This window comes from Mobula birostris, chromosome 10 (genome assembly GCF_030028105.1).
Source record: "Mobula birostris isolate sMobBir1 chromosome 10, sMobBir1.hap1, whole genome shotgun sequence".
In the NCBI taxonomy this organism is placed as follows: Eukaryota; Metazoa; Chordata; class Chondrichthyes; order Myliobatiformes; family Myliobatidae; genus Mobula; species Mobula birostris.
Window position 1 is genome coordinate 9,847,611 of NC_092379.1, and position 21,236 is coordinate 9,868,846.

General features: G+C 43.3%; 1 protein-coding gene across 3 annotated transcripts in view; it reads right to left on the reverse strand.

Moving 5' to 3' along the window:
- The window catches only part of bckdha (branched chain keto acid dehydrogenase E1 subunit alpha), a 50,103-nt gene that overhangs the window by 6,796 nt on the left and 22,071 nt on the right, over nucleotides 1-21,236 (reverse strand). For 2 of the 3 annotated variants that reach the window (XM_072269883.1, XM_072269881.1), the window contains exons 7-8: nucleotides 17,193-17,334; nucleotides 2,605-2,702 (exon numbers count right to left, since the gene is read on the reverse strand). In XM_072269883.1, coding sequence (XP_072125984.1) covers nucleotides 2,605-2,702; nucleotides 17,193-17,334 — 240 coding nt within the window. Of the gene's footprint in view, nucleotides 1-2,604; nucleotides 2,703-4,508; nucleotides 8,899-10,097; nucleotides 10,270-17,192; nucleotides 17,335-21,236 lie in introns of those variants that run through there. The other variant, XM_072269880.1, reaches the window with a different exon arrangement.

Below are 21,236 nucleotides of genomic sequence, written 5' to 3' on the forward strand. Positions count from 1 at the left end.
ACGACCCTGAGGTTCATTTTCTTGTGGGCATACTCAACAACTCTGTCGAATAGTAGCTTTAACAGGATCAGTGAACCAGACTGCTGAAGACAACTGTGCAAATGCAAATATAAACAAACAGCAAAAAATAACGAGAACATGAGATGAGGAGTCCTTGTATGTCAGCTCATTGGTTGTGGGAATATTTCAATGACAGGGCAAGTGATGTTGAGTGTAGTTAACCCCTTTGTTCAAGAGCCTGATGGTTGGGGGTAGTAACTGTTCTTGAACCCGGTGCTGCGAGTCCTAAGGCTTTTGTACCTTCGACCTGGTGGCAGCAGCGAGAAGAGAGTGTGTCGTGGGTGGTGGGGTATCCCTGATGTTGGATGCTACTTTCCTATGACAGTGTTTGGAAAAAATGTGCTCAGTCGTTCGGAGGGCTTTACAATGATGGATGGGCTAAATCCACTACTCTTTGTAGCACTTTCTATTCAAAGGCATCGGAGCCTCCATACCGGGCTGTGATGCAGCCAGTCAATATACCCTCCACTCATGCCAAATCTCCACAAACTCCCATGGAAGTAGGGGTGCTGATGAGATTTTTTGCACAACTGAACTTACGTGCTGTGCCCAGGACAGGTCCTCTGAAATAGCAAGATCTGGAAATCTAAAGTTTCAAACCCTCTCTACCTTTGAGCTGCCAGTGAGGACCGACTCATGCACCTGTGGTGTCCCTCTCCTGAAGTCCATAATCAGTTCCTTGGTTTTGCTGACATTGAGTAAGAGGTTGTTGTTATGGCAGCTCTCGGCCAGATTTTCAATTTACCTCCTCTGTGCTGATGAATCACTACCTTTGATTCAGCCCACGACGGCGATATCATCAGCAGACTCAATTAAGGCATTGGAGTTCTGCTTAGCCACACAGTCATAAGCGTAAAGCAAGTAGAGCAGGGGGCTAAGCACACAGACTTGTGGAGCACCTGTGCTGATGGAGATCGTGGAGGAGATGTTGCCAGTCAGAACTGGCTGGGGTCTACAATTGGAAATCCAGGATCCGAGGAACTACTTTCCATGATGGGAGATTAAGTAATCTGCTGATTTCTCCAGTTTAGAAGAATAAGAGATATTGCCAAACCTTACAGGTAAGATGACTGAAGTATCAAGACCAGGGTTGGAGTATAAGAATAAACGGTACAAAGTTGGGATCTGAAGAGAGAGGATGTCTTCTCTTGCAGATCGTGCATCCTTGGAAATCTCTGCTGTGGATGATTACAGAAGTCATGTGAAGACCCGGGAGAGTAATATCCAACCAGTTCCTAAGAGAACACCAAAATATCCTCTTCTAACCCTTAAAGGCTGAAATCTTCAGCAACAAATGGGGTTTTAACATTTTTAACTCTCTCAACTTGCATTAGTGTCATTACGTTTACCTTGTGTAAGTTTGTATACTTTACATAAAGTTTATACTAATGTAAGTTTGTCATGTCGTTGTTACAAAAAGCTATTTTACATGCCTTTATTTTACCCTCTGTATGTACTGTATGCCCATAGCAATAAATTTGAGCTTCAATCAAAGTTAAATTAAGTCATTGTCTTTATACATCACACACACCCATCACCATCTGTGCTCTGGTGATTCAAGTGGTTGACTCTACCCTCAATGGTCACTTTATTAGATTCTCCAGTACTCCTGCTCATTAATACAAATATTTAATCAGCCAATCATGTGGCAGCAATCCTGTGCTTAAAAGCATGCAGCCATGGTCAAGAGGTCCAGCTGTTGTTCAGACTAAACATCAGAATGAGGAAGGAATGTGATCTAAGTGACATTGGCTGTGGAATGGTTGCTGGTGCCAGATGGTGTGGTTTGAGTTATCTCAGAATTTGCTGATCTCCTGAGATTTTCAAGCCGTTCTCTGGAGTTCAGAGAAGGATCAAAAAACAAACAAAAAAAAAATCCATTGAGCAGCAGTTGTTGGCAAAAACACCTTGTTAATGAGAGGTCAGAGGAGAATAGCCAGACTGCTTCAAGCAGACAGGTGGACAACAGTAACTCAAATAACCATGTGTTGTAATGGTGTACAGAAGAATCTCTGAATGCACAACACATTGAGACTTGAAGTACACGGGCTACAGCAGCGAAGACAGATACAGAAGATACCTAAAAAATGGCCACTGAGTGTATATTACTTAATATTGTGAAAGCACCTGTCTCCAGCATGCCATCCAGCAGTTTCAGATTTCAACACCCTTTGATTGAAAACAAACCTTTCCATCCTCTTCACACATTAAGTGTATTCCCTTTAGTGTTAACAGATCTCCTTTATGGAGAAAAGCTCTCATCCTTAAAATTAATGCCCCTTTAACAGGTTCCAACTCAGTCCAAGGGAATCACGCCCAGCCTATTCAGTCTCTACTCATGACAAAAACGTTCCCTCCTAGGCAGCATTCCGGTGAATCTTAACTGCACTCTCTCCAGTCCCATCACGTTCTTCCTGTTAAGAGGTGACCAGAAATGCACTGAGACCCAACCAAAATGTATAAAACATGACTTCAACATCCTTTTGTTCCCTGCTCAGCTAATGAAATGTAGCAAATTACTTCTTTACCACCTTTTCTACTTACCTCCTTCAGGAACAAATGTACACGCATCAATTGTGCTCCTCAATGTTCCCTGGAACCCAACGTCTAGTAGACCTCTCAGATAGGGGCCGTGCACAATCCTGATTTGATGGAGACAGATGTGAGAAGCACGGAGGAACATCTAGAGAAACTTCTGAAATGCCCGCTTCGCTGCCACTGCTGTGCGATCGAGAATCTCCGGAGGGGAAGGCCCCAAATCCTCAGCTTTGTCTATTGCCTGTTGCCAGGGCCGGGGTCGAAGCACTTGGCAGAGATGGTGCCCAGTGCTCAGTGTCGGAGGCTCGAAGTTTTCGGGCGGACTCAAGAGTCGGCTGTGGTCGGGTGCTTCCAGGGTGCTGCATCGGCAAGTTTGCGGCGCTGGAAGCTCATGGCAGGGAGAGTTTCTCCCTTCTACCGTCTGCGTGAGATGATGGGACTTTCGAGAGATTTTGAGACTCTTTTTTTACCATGCCCATGGTCTGTTCTTCATCAAATTACAGTATTGCTTTGCACTGTTGTAACTATATGTTATAATTATGTGGTTTTTGTCAGTTTTTCAGTCTTGGTCTGTCTTGTGTTTCTGTGATATCATTCTGGAGGAACATTGTATCATTTCTTAATGCATGCATTACTAAATGACAATAAAAGAGGACTGCGTGTCTTCATAATCTAATCTAAATACATCGCCTTGTACTTATAAGAATTAAATTCCATCTGCAATAACTATGCCTGATTTGGCGGCTGATCAACAATAATCTAAGATCATGATTATGAACCTGCCGGAAGATTCCCCTTGGCTCGATATCAAATACAACTTCAAATGACTTGCTTTCTTTGTCAGATTCAGAACAGGTTATTTCTGTGTGAGAAATCCATCTGTGATGTTGACTCTTTTTTTTTTCTCTCACCGTAAGTATATGCAAAACTGCTGGGCACATCCTAACTCACAGCAATTAGCAACCATTTATATTCTTTGACCAATCCCTATCTGTCCATTTGACTGGACAACTCATCCCCTTGGCAATACTGGCCTCACCTCATCACAGATATTCCAGGTCCTCATCACTCTTCCCACATAAATCTACATTATTATCTATTGATCACAGCACCCTTTGACCTGGAATGTTAACTGCTTCTCTCGCCATAGGTGCTGCCTTACCTGCTGAATGTTTCCAGCATTGTGTGGGTTTTAACACATATTTACAGCAATGGTAGTGTTCTTATTTTCAGCTTAAATTTCATTCTTTCCACGTACAATTTGTCTATTATTTCAGATTTTCAACATTTTGTTTTGGTCTACTGTCTAAGGCTGTTATAACCATGTGCTAACGGAGATAAGCTCCCACTACCTATTAAATGCTCCTAATGGTATGTGCCCCAAATAGCCTCTGACAACCCAGTCCAGCTCCTGGCTTTCATGTGTGTGTTAGCCACTAAGCCCAGCGGAAACTGTTTCTAGTGACAGGAGAAGGGGCGAAGGCAGGTTACTGGAGCCTTAAAGCCAGTTGTTTCAGGCAGATGGGGCTCATCAGCTGTGGCTGGCAGCTCTAGGAGAAGCAGAACCCTGACCTCAAAGCTCCGCTGCCTTCTGGCTATACATATTCATGGGGAAGACCTCAGGAGTAAACCCCAAGGGAAAAATCCAGAGCTGAAGTCCCCAAGGCACTGCAATGTTGACTTCAACACTGCCTGGCGTCTCCTGTGATGCTGCTGGTGCCAAATTGTATCAGTCTCTGCCATTCCTTTATGTACGGAGAGGGGAAGCTTGCTACGTGGGCAACAGCATGCTCTCCGCATCGTAGTGCCCAGGCTGGCATATCTAGAGAGCTAGAACGCAACATCCATGGTCAACCCTGATCGAAAGAAGCCTCAGAGAAAGAAAGACACTGAATGAACAAATTTGTTCTTAAATACAACTTTTATTGCTCATATCTTTACACATGCTACCAAGGCAGACTGAGGTAACATCAACCTGCACTTTTTAATGAATTGTCAGTTTTAACAGAGATCCATGAAAATATTGCCAATTCCATCACAGGAACTACTTAGAAACCCTACGGTGCTCCTTACATGCTCCCTGACAGTTAATGAGTAGGTTACATGAGGGGAGTCTGGATACCACAGTTTAAGGAGCATCTAGACTCTTCCAACACACAGGAGAGAAGTTGGATGTCACATGTTCAAAATTCTAAGGGGGTTTCCTTAACAGGAAATTTTCTCCAGGAGGCTGACCTCCAAGGTCGAACACCTTTACCTGCAGGCTCAATTAGCTTAATGAGCTTTAACTGTCCATTATTCAGCACCACCGTTAGTACAGAGAGGTGATTACAGAGTACACTATATCGTAGCAATTCCAACCATATTGCAGATCCATTTCTGCTCCATACAACAGAGAAAACAACATTAGTTGATTTTTTTTGTCAAACATCTGACCCTCAATTCTACAAAGCACAATTTCTCACCATTTTGATTATTTTTACTCCTATCCCTCAACTATCAATGTTTATATACACAACTTTAATACATTTATATTTTGTAACAGACTTTAACTATGAAATTTGGATTTGCTAAGGCTACTCCCTAATGTACTTTAGCCAATAATCAAACCCTCTTCCCCTGAGTTGCACTCTCCGATATAGCTCTCAACTTCACGGCAACATATATTTAGTGTTTAAGTTACCTTTAAATTGGTACATTAACAGCAGCAAGTCACACCGTTTTGACCATGAGGTTGCTGGAGAGTTTACACAGCAACAGAAAGTTCCTGACAGAACATTTACAAAGCCAGGTTTCTGGATACACCAATACAAAACAAACCAATGCAAGAAAGTAAAGGTTCTGAAATCAAATATTAACCATGAGCAATTAAAGAGAATTTTTGAATACCACACAACATTCACACAGGGAAGTACATGGATTAGATTTGGCTGAGGTGGTTTAGGGTAATCTGAGTAAGCTCCATCTCTTTGCTGGGAAGGATGCCCCATGTTCAGCAGCCAGAAGTGGCCATCGGAATGGTGTGCAACCTTTCAGGAGGATCCCAGAATCTCTAATAAATCCCGTACGCTACTGGGAACACCTCTGGACAAGAAAATGGTACAAGGAGCTTCAGCTGTGCTCTATTAAACACAACTCTTTGATTAGAGAGGTGGATGCTGAACAAACCAAATTGTAGTGACTCCACCCATATCATAGATCCAAGCCTCATCTCCATTCAAAATGGAAACTAACATTAACTGATGCTTTAGAACCAACATGAAATATTTAATATCACCAAATGGGGGGCATTAAAAGTAAAACATTATTTTACATCACAACCTTTGACTAAGTTATTTAATAGTCATTGCTGAAGGACTGGGAGGTTTTGGGAACACTGTGGGAAGCAGAATTAGCAACTATTTCACCTATGAAGCAGAAAGGAGTAAATTGTGGGAGAACAACCAACATACATCTCCTTGTGCAACAAGGGGAAGAAAAACTGGGTGGTGGTGGAATATGTGGGTGGCTCATTACAGAGAGAAAGAGCATCTCCTGGAACCTCTCCACCTTTTGATTTGAAAACTTTAAAGCACTGGGACTCTTCAGTTTATTCAAATCACAATGTCCACTTGCAAATAATCCAAAGGCACTGTGTCTCCTTGCCTCTCTCGTTACACACAAGCAAGAAGGCAGAAAGTGTCCAAAGAAATATCCCTGCGGATCACATTGTACGTTTTGAATTCAACCGCGTGCTTTGAGGAGAAACCTGCAGCCTGGAGATGGTGGTGGAAGCGGGAACCTGCTAACATCACATTGCCCTGCTGTGTTACTGCTGAATGACCTTGCGGTCTGTTGACTGAGCTAGTCCCTGGCATAGTTCCTCCATTTGTTTTAATACATGGTAATCCACTAGCTGAAGTGCTGTAAAATACAAAGCCTTTAAATTACCTCACGACATGGACATCGCTACAGGGTGTTTATGCTCACAAGCACCTGCCTACGTGCAGCCAACACCACTGAATTACACCGTTACTGCTGTTTATGCTGGAAAGGGGTGAGATACTGGAGAAAGAACATGAGCTGCAAATCAATGGTTTTGGTGACTTCAGTTTGTCATCATTTCCTGAAGACCACATTGTCCCAGTCATGATTATGAGCCTGTGCCTTAAGTTAGGAAAGGCAGTCATTCCCACACAAGAAAACTTAGAAATTATCTTAACTGTCTGCTCTGTAGCACGGCAGTATCTGCAAGCATTATGAATTACTGTACATCAGGAAGGCAATGCCAGATCTGATTACACGCAGGGAAATAAATAATTGTGGTGCCAGCCCATTGTGAAGAAAAAGTAGAGGGGAAACGGAATGCCCTGTAAGCAGCTGAAGATGGATCCTCAGTGATCTCAGCAGGTTTGTCAGCTCTTCACCACAGCCTTAAACCTTTGTATTACTGACATCATTGTGCCTGAAATCAGGTCCCCATCTGAATCCTGATTACACCAAGAGGAAACTCTGGCTCTGAATTTCACCGTAAATATTCAGACTACAATGAAGTCCGAAGATGGCAGCTATACCATTTTGGCCAAGACCTTGATTGAGGTACATAAAATTCTGAGGGGTGTTGACAATGCAGACTGCAGGAAACCTTTCTCCATATCAGGTAGATGGAACTGGCGGAGATGGGTTTAGGGTAAGTGGGAGTGGATACGAGGGAGCAACAATCACCTGCAGGAACTCAGTGGGTTGAGCAGCAACTGTGGAAAGGAACCGTCGATTTTTCAGATTGAAGCCCTGCATCAGGACAGAACGTGAGAGGGACCCTCAGCAGAAATTACATGAAAAGCACTGCCTGGGAGAGAAGTAGAAGCTAGGTCACTGGCAGCATTTAAGCCAAATGCTGGGAGATGGGGTTAACACAGAAGGGTAGCCACAGGGTCAGCATTGATAAAGGCTAAATGGCCTTTATGGTCATATAAACAAAGATGTACAGTAGCAGCTATGAGATGTACAAGAGACCAAGTTCATGTACAGAATATCAATATTAGTCTTAAACTGGGCAAACACCAACGTGTAGATATGTTCCAGCATCAATGACCAGCACTTCCCATGGACTGCAGCAGAGGGTGTTAATATTTTTCATATCCACATCATTCTCAACTTTTCCCCCTTCTGACTCAACCACGGACTCCACATACCCTCACCCTGCAAGAGGAGTTTTGATTACTATGGGCCATACTCTGCAGGAATTATCTGGTTCCCATTGATGTGAGACTGGATGTAACAGACCCTCTGGATCTGAGCCCAGCCTTACCTTTATGTTAAAGGGTGGAAAGCTGGGAATTCAGGTCCCCTTCTCCTTTCAACCACTTGACTTGATTCACCACACAACTTTCAAGGAGGATACAGCTCAATGTAACCAATTTCTAGAGTTCCTAACGGCCCTAGAGGACACCCAAACCCACAAGACTACTGCAGAAGGCAAAGTGTCATTTCTGTTAATACAACAAATGACAGGGCTGACAGGAGGGAACTGAAACACGGTCAAAAAGATTTGCTTCCTGATCTTTGTAATTATTCTCAACGCAACAAACTCTATTTCGTAGTCAGAACACATTAGAAAATAAATGAGATCTACAGATCAAGATAGAGGCCAACAAAACACCCGCCAATGATCAGAACATCATCTCTCCTCCTAAACCTGATGGAATATTTCAGTTAAGGAAGAAAAATTGGCCCTTTTAACTGATTTTACTTTTTTTTTTAACCAAGCCTTTCATCTGAATGTATGAAATAATGTTTTCTGTGTTATCATGACATTTACCTTCAGCCAACTGGCTTACAGGTGTACGGAACACTTGACATCATTAAGTTTTGAGTTATTTGTGCTGCGGGAGGACAGGGAAATCAAGAATTCACCATCTGGCAGACTAACAGCCATCAGACGCCTCCAATACCCAACAACCAACAGCGGGAAAGCACAACTCAGATCTACAGGATGAGAAATTGAAGGGACAGCAAAGGTTCACCATAATCAGCCTAAGTTTTAGAAATCAAGGGGTTAACTGGAAGCCATTTTGTTGACTTGAGATGAAACTCACTGACATGCACATGGAGGTGTGTTGGGTAAGGCTGAGAATCAGAATGTGGTATTTACTTCTCAAAATGGTCTAGGGGGTAGTGCTCTCCGTACATCTTCAGATGCCTCTGCAGGGCCTCCTTCTGTTTCTGCAGCACGACAGGGTTTTCTTCGTACACGTCCGAGAACAAATAGTCCACCTTGGGCTTCGGTGCACGTTCAGCCTCCTCGAAGGCTTCCATCACCTGGCAAGGAGATGACAGTCAGCTGGTTAAACTGCTGACAATCCAGCTGTTTTATCGCAGTGGATGTTTTTGTTCTCACTGTGTCTCCTAATCTGCACTGACGCAACAGCTCAACCAATGGTGCTCTCTTCAATTCTTTGCTTTTCTACAGAAACGTCACGCCCATCTCCCTCAGCCTCAATAGCCACTGTCCCTCCCTCACCTACCCCTTTGAATCCCTCCACCTTCCTTGAAATCCACCCTCATTCCCCAAGAGCCTCTTATCCCTTCCCCCTTCAAAGCCAGTGCCTAATCTCAGAGCTGAGAGGGATGAAGGGAGAATCGAGAAGATGTTTGGGTGTTACGTTGCAATTGTACAAGATATTGGTGAGGCCACATTTTTGGAATGGCATGTACAGCTCTGGTCATCCTGCTACAGGAAAGATGCCATTACGCTGGAAGAAGTTTGGAGCAGATTTTCAAGGATGACGCCAGCACTCAAGGGACTTAGTTATGTAGAAAGCTTGGGGCTTTTTTATTGAAGCATAGGAGAATGAGAGGTGACCTGATGGAGGTATACAAAACTATAAAGGGCTAAAATGGATCTTTTTCTCGGGGTTGGGGAATCAAGAACTTGAGGGCACAGGTTTCGGATGAGAGGTGGAAGGTTTAATAGAAACCTGAAGGGCAACTATTTGACCCAGAGAGTGGTCAGTATATGAAGTGAGCTGCCAGAGGTAATGGTTGAGGCAGCTATATTAACAACATTAAAAGGTATTTGTACAGCTACATAGATAGGAGAGGGATATGGTCCAAACATGGGAAAATGGGGCTCCTGGTTGACATAGACCAGTCGGCTGAAGGACCAGTTTCGGGTCCTGTATAACTCTTTATAAAACTCTAGGAAGAAGAACCCCAACTTCTCTAATCTTTCTAATCATACTCCCTATTCCCTGGAACCATTCTTCTGCATCTTCCCAAATACTCTCACTCCATTCTAACAGTCTGGTAGTTAGAACTGCATAAGACATATGCATTTAGAAATTTGGCATACCTCCCTGGCTTTAGTACTCTTTTGCCTTTACTTAGAAAGTTCAGAATTCTGTATGTTAAGAGTTCTTTGTGGGACATCAGGCAAACATGGATGAATTTAAAGGAATGCTAAATAGTCCTTGAAGGAGAAAGTGCAGCAATTTCTGGGTACCTGGCAGAATACCTACCCGTTTCCTAGACTGCTTCCTCCACGCTTTTTCCTGCTCCTCGTCCCACCATCCCTTGTTCTCCATGTAGTGGCGAAGTCTGGAGATGGGATGATCCTGCTTATCCCAGTAGTTCACTTCATCCACGGATCGATAGGCTGAGCTGTCATCGCTGGTGCTGTGATGGCCAATCCTGGGGAGATTCACAACACAGATCTGTAATCTGTCTCAGCGCCGAGAAGCAAGATCACATTCCAAATTGACATTCCCTGCCCCTCTCCAGAAGGCACAGATTCCTTACCTAATTGTGATAGCATAGCTGAAGTCAACATATACTATTAACCCAGTAACTGTTACACGCATTAGCAGGTTAGTTAACCACAGAGCACAGCAGGGCTTGTGTCACAGCCACGGACTCTGCTGCAGGGTCTAGATCAGCGGTCCCCAACCACCAGGCCGCAAAGCATGCGCTACCGGGCCGTGAGGAAATATGATTTGGCCATATGAGTCAGCTGCAACGTTCTTCATTTCTTGTCATGGCCACTGTTGAGCCATTACGCATGCGAGGTCATTATCCGCGCGTCATCCATGTCAGCGCGGGAAGGAGATCAACTCCTCGAGCTTGCAAATGACGGCGGGCTGAAAAGTGTGTTTGACATAACATCTCTGCTGGTATTCTGGATCAAAGTCAAGGCTGAATATCTTGAGATAGCCACGAAAGCACTGAAAACGTTGCTTCCAACATATTTCTGCGAAGCGGAGTTTTCTGCAATGAATACAACGAAAACTAAATTGCAGAATAGACTGGACATAAGGAACCCTCTTTGAGTATTGCTGTCTTCCATCACCCCTCGATAGGACCGTCTTGTTGCAGGGAAACAAGCCCAGAGCTCCCACTGATTCAGCGATATTGGTGTGTTGCAATGATTTTATATGCTCATACGGGGAAAATATGCGCTGTGTGTTTAATATCCAAACGTTACTTAAAATGTTATGATGCTATTGACTTATAAGTGACTGATATAACCATATAACAATTACAACATGGAAACAGGTCATCTCTGCCCTTCTCGTCCATGCCGAATGCTACTCTCACCTAGTCCCACTGACCTGCACTCAGCCCATAATCCTTCACTCCTCTCCTGTCCATATACCTGTCCAATTTTTCATTAAATGATAATATCGAACCTGCCTCTACCACTTCTACTGGAAGTTCGTTCAACACTTACTTCAAGCTCCCCTGTCCTCCCCTGACAATTGACTTATCACTGTATTCATGCGAGGAAAATATGCGCTGTGTGTTTAATATTAAATTCGTTAGATAAGCCCTTTTAGAAACAAAACTGAGTGTATTAGCCACTTATCACCTATATTCCGGTCGTGATTAACACCCCCTCGGAACAGAATCGCCAAAATCAATTTGCAGGGAAAAAAATCGGCAGGCGCATGCGTACTCAGGTTATGCATGCGCACTGGTGCCCACGCAAGTCTTCATGGTCATTGTCATCTATCTCAATTTGCAGGGAAAAAAAATCGGCAGGCGCATGCATACTCAGTTTATGCATGCGCACTGGTGCTCACGCAAGTCCTCATGGTCATTGTCATCTATCTCGGGGTAAACACAACGTATTTGACTGCTACTCTTGTCCGTTGGCAACCCTACCACCCCCCACCCCAGTCGGCCGGTCCGCAAGAATATTGTCAATATTAAACCGGTCAGCAGTGCAAAAAAGGTTGGGGACCCCTGGTCTAGATGCTCCTGCAAGCGAACTGTGCAGCAGGTTCAGCAGTTGTGCACGTGAGTATGCATGCTCCAGCAATTACTATTTCATTATGGCAGCATTTAACTCCCTTCGTTTTGTTCCAGCCTTGTCGAGACTTGAGCAAAGCACAGCAATATTATGCTCCCTGCTTACCTTCATCTTCGTCTAAGAAAAATCATTTCAACTGACACTGGAAACAAGTAGTATTGCTTAGTATTACACATTACATTCAGCCACAGTGTTGGCATTTTGCTTTCAGTTTGAGAGTTTTAGTTAACCCTCCAGTTGGCCTAGTGTTCCTTGTTTTCCTTTCCTTAAAAATTCTGCAAAGTTCACATTGAAGTCAGTGAACTGTCAACCTGCTTCAGTGTCTCCCATTGTCTGAACTTTTGACGACCTGATTCTCCCTGTTCAAGTTCAAACTAGCATAACTAGAACTAGCATCACTCTTTTATCTTGTTATTTCATGCTCATTATTTATATCCGTATTTGCGCAGTTTGTTGTTCATTGATCCTGTTTACATTTACTGTTCTATAGATTTTCTAAGTATGCCCATAGAGAAAAAGAATCTCAGGGCTGTGTGTGGTGATGTGTGTACTCTGATAATATACTTTGACTTTCACTTTGAATAGCAACAGGAGTGCTGAGTTGTATTCTTAAAACTCATGTTTGTGGAGTTTGCTATCTTACAAAGCACCATGGCCCAAGAGGCTGAGGTTATAAATTCAAATCCCTGAGAATATAACCAGAACAGTGCAATGGTACGTTCCATGATTTGTGTAATGAGATTCAATCTCCACTGAATTGGCATTAACTTTTAACAAGCTTCCATGGAAATTTAAAGAGCAACACCAAATCTTGCAGGTATCTGGGACAATATTTAATTGCACCAAAGGAACTACTGCAAATTCATCGGAGGAGCAGAGGTGGAGAGGGTCAGTAAATTTAAATTCCTGGGTGTCACTATCTCAGAAGACCTGTCCTGGACCCATCATATAAATATTATTGTGAAGAAAGCATGACAGCGTCTCTACTTCCTCAGGAGTCTGCGGAGGCTCGCCACGTCATCAAAAACCTTGGCAAACTTCTGTACATGTGCATTGGAAGGTGTGCTGCATTATGGATAAGTATGGAAACACCAATGCGTTTGAGCGGAAAACCCTACAAAAGGTGGTGGATTCAGCCTAGTACATGAGTACATCTACATGAAATGTCGCCATAGAAAAGCAGCATCAATCATAAAAGACCCTCATCGCTAGGCCATGCTCTCTTCTCGCTGTTGTCATCAGGTAGAAGATAGAGGAACCTCAGGGCTCACACCATCAGGTTCAAGAACAGTTACTACCCCTTGACCATCAGGATCTTGAACTCAAGGAGATAGCTACACTACTTTAAGGACTCATTTAAGGACTCTGTTATATTGTTATTTCATGCTTGTTATTTATTGCTATTTATTTATATTTATATTTGCAGTTTCTATACAGTTAACAGTTCCTGATATTTACGTTTACAGTTTACAGTTACTGTTCTATAGATTTGCTAAGTATACCCGCAGAGACAAAATCTCAGGGTTGTATGTACCGGCATGTATGTACCCTGATAATAAATTTTACTTTGAACTTTGACTGAGAATAGATTTTCCTGTTTATACAGTGTCTACTGATAACTCATTAAAAAGCCCTCACTGCACTTCATTGGACCTGGAGGCATAATTGCCATTTACAAGTGAGTACGGTGAAGACTACATAGTCAGAACAGAGAAGAGCTTATCCAGGATCTTATTAGTCTGGAAGAAGGGTCTAGGTCCAAAATGTCAACTGCTTATTCATTTCCATTGATGCTTCATGACCTGCTGAGTTTCTCCAGCATTTTGTGTGTGTTGCTTTGGATGTCCAGCATCTCCAGACTTTCTCACGTTTGTGCTTTACTACTTACTGAAAGCTATTAAGACTTGCACGTCATTGGAATGTCCCAAGGTACTCACAACCAACGGGAGTAAGAGAATTACTGGCCAGGAAGTTCCCTGCATCTCCACCGAACATTACACTGGCTACGGCAGTGTGACTTTGCAAGGCAACCAGATTAGCAGTATTCCTTTAGTGAATGTGTGTGATGCAGGTTACTGTCTATGTGAACATGAGCTACTATTGACAGCTATGAAAAGCTGCATCCCTGTCAGTTATGTACTGGGTGTGGAGTCTGCATCGGCTCAGTTTCCAGGATGTCAGCAAGTGCTGTCTGGCAGAGCCCTGAGAAACGAGCATTAAGTTAGTTCTTTGACATTCCTAGAAGGGGGACTCAATTGAGGGACCTCAATGAATGACCATATGATGAGAATATCAAATGACTCATTAACTAATAGTACAATGAGGCCTCAATTATTAAAGAAGCATTGTAATCAGATCTCAGTTCAGCCTTACAGACCAGAGGAGAGCAAACAGATTAACTGTCCCAGGTGACAGCATCATGCGAACCTAATGCTTGCTCCAGGGTCAAGACCAGCCCAACCCATGAGTTAAAGTCTTTCCTTTCTGGGTATTTAACACAAGTAATGAGTTATCCGGGAACTTCATAGGAACATTATCGGACAACAAAATAGCAATAAGCCAACAAGAGTGACAAAATGTCATGTTAAAGAAAGGTGTTTCTTAAAGATGGGTATGTTTAGGAGAGCAGGCAGTTACTTTGATGTCCACTTAACTATTGGTGGGCAAACGTTGACCAAAATTTTATTGAATATGCTCTTCATTTCTGAAAAAGTAAATAACTGACAAATAACAGATCTGTCCAAGGTATATTTAAAGTACTGAGCAAAAAGTCTGAGGCACATATATACATCTAAGGTGCCTAAGACTTTTGCAAAATACTGTATATGCGAATGTGGAGTGGAGAGCAAGTTTGTAAGTATGGCAGGAGTAAATGATGTTGGGAATAGTGAGGCTGCAGTGCCACAGGAGGGCAGCAGGGAAGGTGACAGAGGAGGAGTACTGGGGCTTTGGGAGGAGAGGGCGGCACGGGTGCAGACACTAGGTAAGATCATCTGATTCCAAACAACTGATGTACTGAACATTGCAAAATGTCTCTCTGCTGCTTCCTGCTCCCAGCCCTCTCCCTTCCCCTTTACCCAACCATTATTTCCCTCTCCCCGCCCCCTTCCCATACTCAGTCCACAATAGAGACCCATATCATAAAGCACAGAACACTGAACAGTGCAGCACAGGAAGAGGCCATTCAGCCCATAATGCTGTGCTGAACCAGCTAATAGCAAATCAAAAACACTCAAACACTAATCCTACCTACTTACACCATGACAATATCCCTCCTCCTTTCTTACATCCATCTGCCTATTCAAACATCTCTTAAAGCCACCAATGTATCTGTCTCTACCACTACACCAGGCAGCGCACTCCAGGCATCCACACTTCTCTGAGTAAAAAACTTGCCCCTTACATCCCCTTTGAACTTACCTCCGCTCATCTTCAATGCATGACCCCCGGTATTAGACACTTCAACCCTGGGAAACAAATGCTCTCTGTCCACTTTATCTGTGACTCCCATAATCTTGTAAACCTTTACCAGATCTCCCCTCAGCCTCCAGCGAAAACAACCCACCCTCTTGTAATAGCACATGCCCTCTAAACCAAGCAGCATCCTGGTAAACCTCTTCTGCACCCTCTCCAAAGCTTCCACATCCTTCCTATAGTGGAGCGAGAACTGTATGAAATACTCCAGATGTGGAGAATCAGGTTTATCATCACTCAAATATGACATGGATTTTTTTTATTGCAACTGCAGTACAATGCAATACATAAAATTACTAGTACTACACAAAAGTCTTTGGCACCCTAACTATATATATGTGCTTAAGACCATGTGCACAGTACTATATATGTGATATTAGATTATTAGATTAGATTATGAGGACACGCAGTCCTCTTTTATTGTCATTTAGTAATGCATGCATTAAGAAATGATACAATATTCCTCCGGTGTGATTATCACAAAAACACAGGACAGACCAAGACGGAAAAACTAACAAAAACCACATAATTATAACATATAGTTACAACGGTGCAAACAATACCATAACTTGATGAAGAACAGGCCATGGGCACAGTAAAAAAGTTCAAAGTCTCTCGAAAGTCCCACATCTCACGCAGACGGGAGAAGGAAGAAAACTCTCCCTGCCATGCCCGACCACAGTCCAACTCCGAGTCGTCTGAAAACTTCGAGCTCCGATCAAATTTATGAATCAAATTTACTTTTGAAACATAAACAACAGTAGAAACAAATTCTCCAAGTGTCAATAAACTCCCAAGTTCTTCAGCATCACAAACTGGACAAAAAAAACTTGCTCATTTAAAATAAATGTAAAATATTCATGGTCATGTCACATTTTCTTCCCATATATGAAGCAACAAGGTAGCAGTTTACTGTAAGCCTGTCTTTAACTCTGGACTGCAATCACCCAGGACTGTAGGGAAACTACAAGGGGTGATTGATAAGTTTGTGGCCTAAGGTAGGAGTCCATTTTAGAAAACCTAGCACACTTATTTTTCAACATAGTCCCCTCCTACATTTATACACCTAGTCCAGTGGTCGTGGAGCATACGGATCTTGGAACTCCAGAAAGTGTCCACAGCAGGGATGACTAATAAGTTCATGGCCTAAGGTAGAAGGAGATGAGTTATACAGCTCTCGTTACATGCACATGCAGTTCAACTTTGAGTGATTATGCACCAAGTTTAAAGTTAATAACTCATCTGGGGGGGGGGGGTGATTGATAAGTTCGTGGCCTAAGGTAGAAGGAGATGAGCTATTAACTTCAAACTACCTGCATAATCACTCAAAGAGTTGAACTGCATGTGCATGTAATGAGAGCTGTATAATTCAAGAAGGGCCAAAAGGGCCGTTTCTATGCTGTAGTTTTTCTATGGTTTCTAATCAGTGGGACTAGGCAGAAAATAGTTTGGCACAGCCAAGAAGGGCCAAAAGGCCTGTTTCTGTGCTGTAGTTTTTCAATGGTTTCTATGGTTCCTATCTCCTTCTACCTTAGGCCACAAACGTATCAATCACCCCTGCTGTGGACACTTTCTGGAGGTCCAAGATCCTTATCCTCCACGACCGCTGGACTAAGTGCGTAAATGTAGGAGGGGACTACGTTGAAAAATAAATGTGCTAGGCTTTCTAAAATTGACTCCTTCTACCTTAGGCCACGAACTTATCAATCACCCCCCCCACCCCGCCACCCCGTATATCTGTCAAAATAAACCACAGGAATTATTAACCAGGAATTGGTACAAACTGATAATCGGAGCCACTGAAAAACCTCGTACACGCACCTGCACTTACCTGTAAGTCATTGCTTCAATGAGGAAGGGCTGGTTTTCAGCCACTGCTCTACGCCGAGCTTCTTTAGTAGCATTATAGACGGCAAAGACATCATTCCCATCCACTCTGATCGATATTATACCATAACCAGGACCTCTGGCAGCTATTGAAACAGATAAAGTGTCAAATGAAGTAAATGGTCCAAAAATTACCATTTCTGTACACCATGTCCAATACCAGGGCGATACTAGGTCACTCCAGGCCCCAAAGCTTTACGATGTCAAGTTCAACCAAACAACACTACCAACCTGATAAGACTGTCCGTGTCCCCCTGAGTCCCATGAGCCCCCTAAGTCACTCCCAATATTGTTACTTTGTACATCACTACAAACCCCATAGCCTTGCAAGTCACTCTCAATGTTACCTCTGTAACAGCCCTCAACTCACCAGAATTTTGGACATCAAAACTTAAGAACGGCAGAGGACAGAAAGGGAATTCACTGGGATGACTGAAAGACAGATAATTCAAGTAGAACGAGACTAGGATTATTCATAAAAGATTAGATACTTTTGTTCGAAATGTTTGATATCTTGAAGGGTTTTGCTGATTAAATACTTTATACTTTATTGTCACCAAACAATTGATACTAGAACATACAATCATCATAGTGATATTCGATTCTGCGCTTCCCGCTCCCTGGATTACAAATTGATAGTAAATATTAAAAATTTAAATTATAAATCATAAATAGAAAATAGAAAAATGGAAAGTAAGGTAGTGCAAAAAAACCGAGATGCAGGTCCGGATATTTGGAGGGTACGGCCCAGATCCGGGTCAGGATCCGTTCAGCAGTCTTATCACAGTTGGAAAGAAGCTGTTCCCAAATCCGGCCGTACGAGTCTTCAAGCTCCTAAGCCTTCTCGCGGAGGGAAGGGGGACGAAAAGTGTGTTGATAAATGTGTCAATAAATGATTTCCGGTGACGGCGGATTAGTAGTTGGAAGGGACAAAAAATTAAGATATTATTTGAGGAAAATTTTCCACTAAATTAAGGCAATAAAAATAGGAGCAGAATTAGGTTATTCAGCCTATCAAGCGTGCTCTACATTCCATCACAGCTGATTTATTATCCCTCTCAACCCATTCACCCTCTGCTTTAAACATACTCAATGACCTGGCCTCCACAGCCATCCGTCGCCATGAAATCCACAGATTCACTACCATCTGGTTATTTAAAGAAATTCTTCCTCATTTCTGTTCTAAATTAATGTCCCTCTATTCCGAAGCTATGCCCTCTGGTCATAGACTCACACACTGTAGAGACATCCTCTCCACATCCACTCTATCTATATTTCAATATTCAATAGGTTTCGATGAGATTCCTTCCTCATTCTTCTAAGTACAGGCCCAGAGCCACCAAACTCACATGTTAACCCTTTCATTCCTGGAATCATTCTCGTGAACCTCCTCTGGACCCTCTCCAATGCCAGCAAATCTTTTCTAAGATAAGGGGCACAAAACTGCTCACAGTGTGATCTGACCAATGCCTTATAAAGCTTGAGCGTTACATCTTTGTTCTTATATTCTAATCCTCTCAAAATGAATACTAATATTGCATTTTTCTTTCTTACCACCGACTCAACCTGCAAGTTAACCTTGAGGGAGTCCTACACAAAGACCCCCAAAACCCTTTGCACCTGATTTTTGTATTTTAGATAGATAGATAGATAGATATACTTTATTGATCCGAAGGGAAATTGGATTTCGTTACAGCTGCACCAACCAAGAATAGAGCATAAATATAGCAATACAAAAACCACAAACGATCAACCAATAATATGCAAACTATACCAGATGGAAATAAGTCCAGGACCAGTCTATTGGCTCAGGGTGTCTGAACCTCCACGGGAGGAGCTGCAAAGTTCAATGGCACAGGCAGGAACAACCTCCCATGACGCCCAGTGTTGTATCTCAGTGGAATATGGCCGGAGTCCAACAGCAAAAAGTTCAATATCCAGTCTACAAACACGTTCCTTGATCATAATTTGACCAGGATTTCACCATCCATTGTTAACCAGAACAGTAAGCCCCCAACTCCTTTATGCTTACCGCTCTCAGTGCACTTCCGGTCAGCCCGAACAGTCTGGAAGCAGTCCATGGAAAAGTTTTGATCAGGTATGTCCTCATGTAGCCCCAGTGAAACACATAACATTGCTCTCCCGAAACGTTCTCTGACCCTGGCTAGCACCGTCAACTCGTCCATTTTATTACCCACCGAACTCCTCTTCTCCGTAAGTCTCTGTTGTCTCAACCCGGTCCTCTTTCCTCGCCTTTGTGATTTTCTGCTTATTTAGAAAAGCTTTCACCTTTATTCCATCTATCAAGTGCATGACCATACACTTCTCTACACTATATTCCATCTGCCACTTCTTTGCCCATTCTCCCAATCCTAAGGCCTCCTGCAGACTCTCTGCTTCCTCAACACTACCTGCCCCTTCAGCTAACTTCATATTATCTGCAAACTTGGCTACAAAGCCATCAACTCCATCATCTAAATCATTGAAATATAATGTCAAAAGAAGCAATCCCAGTACTGACCCTTGCAGAACAGCAGTCACCATCAGCCAACCAGAATAGGCCTCCTCTATTCCCACTCTTTGCCTCCTTTGTCAGTCAGAGAACCTTCCGTTTTAGCTTAAAGTTTCTGATGGGAGTTGGGTACAGATTCAATAATATTGTATCCGTTAAATAGGGGCCGTGGACAATTCTGATTTGATGGAGAGGGACGTGAAAGCACAGAGGAACATCTGGAGAAATTTCCGAAATGCTCGTCCGCTGCTGTCCTTACTGCGTGGTCGGGAATCTTTCGGAGGGTAGGCCTCAAAATCCCCGACTTTGCCTGCTGTTGGCGACCAAGATTGAGGTCGAATCGTTCAGACAGAGATGGCGCTCAGTACTTGGTGTCGGAGAGCTGATCAGAGCTCAAAGTTTTCGGATGACTCAGAGTCGGATTGTGGTCGGCATGGCAGGGAGAGTTCTTCCTTCTCCCGTCTGTGTGAGATGTGGGACATTTGGCAGACTTTGAACTTTTACTGTGCTCATGGACTTCATCATCAAGTTATGGTATTGTTGCACTGTTGTAACTATATGTTATAATTATGTGGTTTTGTCAGTTTTTTTCAGTCTTGGTCCGTCCTGTGTTTTTTGATATCACACCGGAGGAATTATTGTATCATTTCTTAATGCATGCATTACTAAATGACAATAAAAGAGGACTGCGTGTCTTCATTATCTAAATAACTTTCAAATCAGAAGTGATTATGAGGAAGTGGCGTGTTTCTTCTGTGACCAACTGGGTTTCCTGTGGATGCTCCAGCCTCCTCTCACATCACATATATGCAGGTTGGCAGGTTGTGGCTGCTGTAAGCTGCTCCCAGCGCAGGTGGGTAGCAGGAGAATCAGGGGGCAGCTGATGGGCATATGTGGGGAATGGAGCATATGCAAATACTCTGAGGGCAGAGCAGACTTGAGGGACATAATGGCCTGTTTCTCTGGTATAAGGAAATAAGAGAAAGGAATATTATACTTATATTGAGATACAGTGCAGAACAGGCCCCTCCAGCCCTTCGAGCCACGCTGCCCAGCAATCCCCCAATTTAAACCTAGCCTAATCACGGGACAATTTACAGCGGCCGATAAACCAGCTGACTGGTACGTCTTTGGACTGTGGGAGGAAACCGGAGCACCCGGAGGAAACCCACACAGTCACGGTGGACAGAACGTACAAACTCCTTGCAGGCAGTGGCAGGAATTGAACCCACATTGCCTGTGCTGTAAAGCGTCATGATAACCGCTACGCTGCATCGCAGTACTGGCATGCTGAGATGCAGGGTGTCTTTCTGTGCTTTCTACCGTGGGACTGGAGGTACAGATGCCTCAAAGCCACTACTTTCAAGAACAGCTACCCGCCCAGTTTCTAAACCACTTCACACAATCCTGATCACTGCAGCATTGCAACCATCCCGTTCACTTTGCAGTAAAATTAACTTGCTGTTCACACCTCCC